This window comes from Coregonus lavaretus, assembly GCF_964263955.1.
Source record: "Coregonus lavaretus genome assembly, chromosome: 19".
Taxonomy (NCBI): domain Eukaryota; kingdom Metazoa; phylum Chordata; class Actinopteri; order Salmoniformes; family Salmonidae; genus Coregonus; species Coregonus lavaretus.
The window spans coordinates 36,797,326-36,804,067 of NC_140006.1; the positions used below are offsets into that span (position 1 = coordinate 36,797,326).

A 6,742-nucleotide genomic window follows, 5' to 3' on the forward strand; every position below is an offset into this window, starting at 1 on the left:
TCTAGAATCTAAAAGGGTTCTTCGGCTATCCCCATAGGAGAACCCTTTGAAGAACCATTTTTGGTTCCAGGTAGAACCCTTTTGGTTCCAGGTAGAATCGTTTTTAGTTCCAGGTAGAACTCTTTTGGGTTCCATGTAGAACCCTCTGTGGAAAGGGTTCTACATGGAACCCAAAGAGTTTTACCTGGAACCAAAAAGGGTTCTCCTATGGGGACAGCCGAAGAACCATTTTGGAACCCTTTTTTCTAAGTGTATAAAAGGCAAATGTAGCAGAGTTTAATTAATTTTGTCGATGTTTCCACTAGAGCTAGACTAGTCCCACAAGTACACACCAAACATAGTGTAGTCTGAGGCCCTTTCTCTGTCTCTCACCTTCCTCTGTGGCCCTCCGTCCTCCGGTCCCCACTGGTCACATGTTTGTGTCCCTCTCCTGGGGAGAGGACACCCCTCCCCTCCCACCTCTCCTCCTTCTCCTCACTGTGGCTGCGGTCCGACGACGACAGGCTCTGATTGGATGGCGTGGATGTGGACAGGTGCTCTGTGCTGCTATACACCTGGGGGGCACAAAGAGGTCAGAGAAAGGTCTCAACGAAGTCAGGGGTCAGAGAAAAGGTCACAAAAAAGCTTTGTGAAATGACAAGCATGCTTTTTAAGGGTGCAATATGCAGAAATCGCTCCGGTATTTCCTGCTTGCTAAAATGATTATAGTTAGTCTAATTTCAGTTTATTTGACAAAACAAGCTCTCTAACCCTGTTCCTGGAGAGCTACCGTCCTGTAGGTTTTCACTCCAACCCTAATCTGGCACACCGGATTCTAATAATTAGCTGGTTGATAAACTGAACCAGGTTAGTTACAACTGGGGTTGGAGCGAAAACCTACAGGAGGGTAGCGCTCCAGGAGCAGGGTTGGAGAACCCTGATGTAGAGAATCATTGTACCATCTAAATCGCTATGAAATATCCTTTCAATGACCAAAAATATTGTATTTTCAGTTAGAAGCTGGTGTACAAATCCGAAAGTAAAAGACGCAAAATCAAAACTTAAGAACGGAAAAGATAGAAATAGCGCACATAGAACAGGGAATTTCACGCACGACAGTGTCTAGGGTTTACAGAGAATGGTGCAACAAACAGACAAATAACGGCGCAGTACAACAGCGGTGTGCAGAACAGCATCTCGGAACGCACAACTCGTTGATTCTTCGTCACGGATGGGCTGTTGCAGCTGACCACACTGGGTTCCACTCCTATCAGCTAAAAACAAGAAGAAGCTGCTCCAGTAGGCACGCCATCACCAACACTGGACAATTGAGGAGTGGAAAAAAATTTGACGGTTCCTGTTGCGTCATGCTGATGGCAGTCAGGATTTGGAGCAAGCAGCATGAGTCCATCCTGCCTGGTGTCAATGGTACAGGCTTGTGGCGGTGGTGTACTGGTGTGGGGAATGTTTTCCTGGCAGGATGTGTCCCTTGATACCATTTGAGCAACGATTGAACACCATGCCCCGAAGAATTCAGGTTGTTCTGGAGGCAAATGGTCCGACCCGGTACTAGATGGGTGTGCCTAATAAACTGGCCACTGAGTGTATGTTAGGAAAAGACTACATTGAACGATATGAATAAATGTTGGGTCATTTCCCACCTTGCTAAAGCGATGTGCCACAGAGGAGAACTGCTTGAGCTCCAGGGACGTATCTTCGTCACAGGTCTCATCATCATCATCATCATCATCTTCAGAATCCAGGTGGCTGTACCGCTCAGACCGGGCTGAAAAGTAACACAGACACACATTAGTACAAGTAGGGTTGCAAAACTACCGGTAATTAACAAAAAAGTTACCAGATTTTTTTTTTTATATATTTATATTTATATTTTAGTTATTTAGTAGACGCTCTTATCCAGAGCGACTTACAGGAGCAATCAGGGTTAAGTGCCTTGCTCAAGGGCACATCAACAGATTTTTCACCTAGTCGTCTCGGGGATTAGAACTAGCGACCTTTCGGTTACTGGCACAATGCTCTTAACCTCTAAGCTACCTGCCACGACATGGTTTGATCCAGGCAGACATTACAAAACACTTTGAAAATACCGGATTTACATTTGTCATAACTGACATTGCTGTTTAAATGTATCCTGCAGTCAAGATTGTCGTGGAAAAGTTCAGTTATTAACCTTATCTAGCAGGTTTCCTGACCGGCACTCTGAAACAATTTAATCAATTTTAGAATAAGGCTGTAACGTAACAAAATATGGAAAAGGTAAAGAGGTCTGAGTACTTCTGAATGCACTGTCTAAACCCATCTAATGGTCAGAGTTAATATGCTAATTATAAGTAGGGTAAACCCATCTAATGGTCAGAGTTAATATGCTAATTATAAGCAGGGTAAACCCATCTAATGGTCAGAGTTAATATGATAATTATAAGCAGGGTAAACCCATCTAATGGTCAGAGTTAATATGCTAATTATAAGCAGGGTAAACCCATCTAATGGTCAGAGTTAATATGATAATTATAAGCAGGGTAAACCCATCTAATGGTCAGAGTTAATATGCTAATTATAAGCAGGGTAACCCCATCTAATGGTCAGAGTTAATATGCTAATTATAAGCAGGGTAAACCCATCTAATGGTCAGCGTTAATATGCTAATTATAAGCAGGGTAAACCCATCTAATGGTCAGAGTTAATATGCTAATTATAAGCAGGGTAAACCCATCTAATGGTCAGAGTTAATATGATAATTATAAGCAGGGTAAACCCATCTAATGGTCAGAGTTAATATGCTAATTATAAGCAGGGTAAACCCATCTAATGGTCAGAGTTAATATGCTAATTATAAGCAGGGTAAACCCATCTAATGGTCAGAGTTAATATGCTAATTATAAGCAGGGTAAACCCATCTAATGGTCAGAGTTAATATGCTAATTATAAGCAGGGTAAACCCATCTAATGGTCAGAGTTAATATGCTAATTATAAGCAGGGTAAACCCATCTAATGGTCAGAGTTAATATGATAATTATAAGCAGGGTAACCCCATCTAATGGTCAGAGTTAATATGCTAATTATAAGCAGGGTAAACCCATCTAATGGTCAGAGTTAATATGATAATTATAAGCAGGGTAAACCCATCTAATGGTCAGAGTTAATATGCTAATTATAAGCAGGGTAAACCCATTTAAAGTAATTAATCTTGTACATCTTATGAAGGGTTTAGATTTGAGCTTCTCTACTAAAGTGTTTTGTGAAACTACTTAATGAACATGGGATGTCAGTTGATAACATATTATATTGATGAACGGCATTGCAATATTACTTGAGTTTCTTCGAGCAACAAAAACAAAAGACCCACTAAAATAGATAAACTATAGCATCATTTCATCATTCTAACATACTTTGCTGGAACCAAATTTGTGTTCCAACTTTGGAGACAGAGTCCAGGACTAGGCTTAATCTAGAACTGGGAAACCAGTCCTTAAGGTTAAATGGCTGCAATTTCCCCAGATACGAGGAGCCACAACTTTGCAGAACTTTTGGATTTCACTTGAGAGCTGAACAAATTAAACCACAGAGAGTGAGTGGTAAACTGACTTAGTTTGAGGATAAATCTATGACAGCTTTGCACATTCTTGGCATTCTCTCAACCAGCTTCATGAGGTAGTCACCTGGAATGCATTTCAATTAACAGGTGTGCCTTCTTAAAAGTTAATTTGTGTTTGAGTCAATCAGTTGTGTTGTGACATGGTAGGGGTGGTATACAGAAGATAGCCCTATTTGGTAAAAGACCAAGTCCATATTATGGCAAGAACAGCTCAAATAAGCAAAGAGAAACGACAGTCCATCATTACATTAAGACATGAAGGTCAGTCAATCCGGAACATTTCAAGAACTTTGAAAGTTTCTTCAAGTGCAGTCGCAAAAACCATCAAGCATTATGATGAAACTGGCTCTCATGAGGACCACCACAGGAATGGAAGACCCAGAGTTACCTCTGCTGCAGAGGATAAGTTCACTTTGGTAATTAACAGGTACTCTATGGCAATCTATGGTAATTTTGGTAATTTATACTTGAATAACTTTTTTAAATGTATTACATTTACATTTATTACATTTACGTCATTTAGCAGACGCTCTTATCCAGAGCGACTTACAGGAGCAATTAGGGTTAAGTGCCTTGCTCAAGGGCACATCGACAGATTTTTCACCTAGTCGGCTCGGGGATTAGAACCAGCGACCTTTCGGTTACTGGCACAACGCTCTTAACCACTAAGCTACCTGCCGCCCCATTATTATTAATAGAAAATAGAAAATAAATCTTCATCTGTGTCCATATTGTCCATGAGTTTCAAGATGATATACCCTATGGTTCAAGAGAAAATAGCCTAAATTAAAAACGATGACATTTTCAATTAACTCTGCAACTCTTCCAACAATTGACTTTTTTCACAACTGCAACCAGTTTGGCGCCAAAGCATTTACAACAGACATATTGACATAGTAAAATAAACAAAAGCGTGTAAAAAATATAAAAGGATATTTAATGCTGAAACTCATATTAAACACAAACGATATTCACTAAATTGATGGGTTATATTTAGGGTACTGTTTTACAGCTTAGTCATTCTATTTTAAAATCATCATATTTTATTATTTAAAATCTTAATTTATATATTTTATTATGTTATGAAAATTCCATAACATTTCTAAATATTCCAGTAGTTTACTGGTAAACTTCGAAAGGTACCAGTAATATACCCTAAGTACAAGTCAAGAACAGAGCAGCAGTATACTACTACACAGATTAGGTTAAATTGGCCCTAACCCCTGACCCTGGGTCAGATATTTTATCACCCCCATATGATTAAGATTTGGCTGGCGGGTAAGGAATTCTGACCCTAGATCTGAGGTTAGGACCAACTTCAGTACACAACCACATTTAAAATACTCCCAATGAGAGTGGTAAAGGTCGCCACCTACTGTCAAAGTAGCTGGTGTCGTCCTCAGTCTCCAGTTGGGGGATAAACTCAGCTTTCTGTCGTAACAGTCCGTTCCAGTCCAGACCCACAAAGAACATGTGCATCTTGACCTCTGGTGTTCCCCCTGGGAATAACATGGGGATACATGATTGTATCATTTATTTGATCAAACTATTCATCTATATGATCAACTGAATATACCAAACATTAGGAACACCTTCCTAATATTCAGTTGCACCCTCCTCTTTTGCCCTCAGAACAGCCTCAATTCGTCGGGGCATGGACTCTACAAGGTATCAAAAGCGTTCCACAGGGATGCTGGCCCATGTTGACTCCAATGTTTCCCACAGTCGTGTCAAGTTGGCTGGATGTCCTTTGGGTGGTGGACCATTCTTAATACACATGGGAAACTGTTGAGCGTGAAAAACCCAGCAGCGTTGCAGTTCTTGACACACTCAAACCGGTGCGGCTGGCACCTACTACCATACCCCATTAAAAGGCACTTCAATTAAGTGGATTTAACAAGTGACATCAATAAGGGATCATAGCCTTCACCTGGATTCACCTGATCAGTCTATGTCATGAATAGAGCAGGTGTTCTTTATGATTAATATACTCAGTGTAGTCAAACACACATCACTTTAGGTGGTGCATATTTGATCAATCTCATTAAACCATCTTGGTGATTAAAACAACTATTATGACATTGAACCATTTCAGTGAAGAATATAGTATTGTGTGTATTTATTGATCTGTGGTAATGATATTGGTCATGTCCCTAACGATCTTGTGACAACTTCTTCAAAGGTGTCAAAAAAGTATTCAAGAAGTGACTTGTTCAATCAGATACTCAGATACTTCAAAAGTGTCCTAACATAATACTGTCCTGACATCATACCCAAAATAAATAAATACATGTGTTTTTATTAAGGCAATAAAGAAGCCACCCACCAGTCCCGAGGCGGTCTAGGGGGCTTTGTCTCAGCAGCCTGGTGATCAGGTCCTGGGCATCAGCAGGCAGGGTGTCCTCCCCTTTAGGCCAGATAATGTCATCTGTGAAATACACACATTTTGGAATACAATTTCATCTGAATTACACACAATACAACATGAAACATTTGGCAATCATTCAAACAGACTGGTAGTTGGGAACTGTGACATTGGTGACGAGAAGTTATTCTTGACATTGGTGACTAGACGTTTGAAAGACGGTGTGCTTGGTTCAAAAAGACTGACAGCATGCACCATGCAACAGTGGCAATCAATGGCAAAATATAAGAGGTGCACCCTCTATCTTTTCTAACTCTGTAGTGCATATTTATTGGATCTATTTGACCAGTCAGAGCCACGTTACCTAAGCGTGGATAAACCAAAGTGAATAATTAAAACAATTGTAAAAAATAGCATTCACTCTAATTTAACCAGGCTAACGCTACCCATTCATTAGATGACTCTCACCATTGACCACCTGTCCGAAGAGCTGTTCGGGCGTGTCCCCGAAGAAAGGCACGCAGCCCACCAGGAACTCATAGAGGATGATTCCCATAGCCCACCAGTCCACCGGCTTCCCATAGCCCTGCCTCAGGATCACCTCTGGGGCTATGTACTCTGGAGTACCACACACCTGGGACAGAGAACCAGAAGAAGGGAGGATTTAAGAATGGACATTGGACGATAAAAAGAGTATAGGGCAGGTAGGTAAACAGAATGAGGAGAGAGAGAGAGAGAGAGAGAGAGAGAGAGAGAGAGAGAGAGAGAGAGAGAGAGAGAG

General features: G+C 40.8%; 1 protein-coding gene across 1 annotated transcript in view; it reads right to left on the reverse strand.

Moving 5' to 3' along the window:
- LOC311146284 (microtubule-associated serine/threonine-protein kinase 3-like) overlaps positions 1–6,742 on the reverse strand; it is a 28,376-nt gene that overhangs the window by 10,870 nt on the left and 10,764 nt on the right. Inside the window, exons 5-9 of the mRNA XM_084182777.1 lie at positions 6,430–6,595; positions 5,923–6,024; positions 4,973–5,095; positions 1,641–1,765; positions 373–554 (exon numbers count right to left, since the gene is read on the reverse strand). Coding sequence (XP_084038903.1) covers positions 373–554; positions 1,641–1,765; positions 4,973–5,095; positions 5,923–6,024; positions 6,430–6,595 — 698 coding nt within the window. The remainder of the gene's footprint in view (positions 1–372; positions 555–1,640; positions 1,766–4,972; positions 5,096–5,922; positions 6,025–6,429; positions 6,596–6,742) is intronic.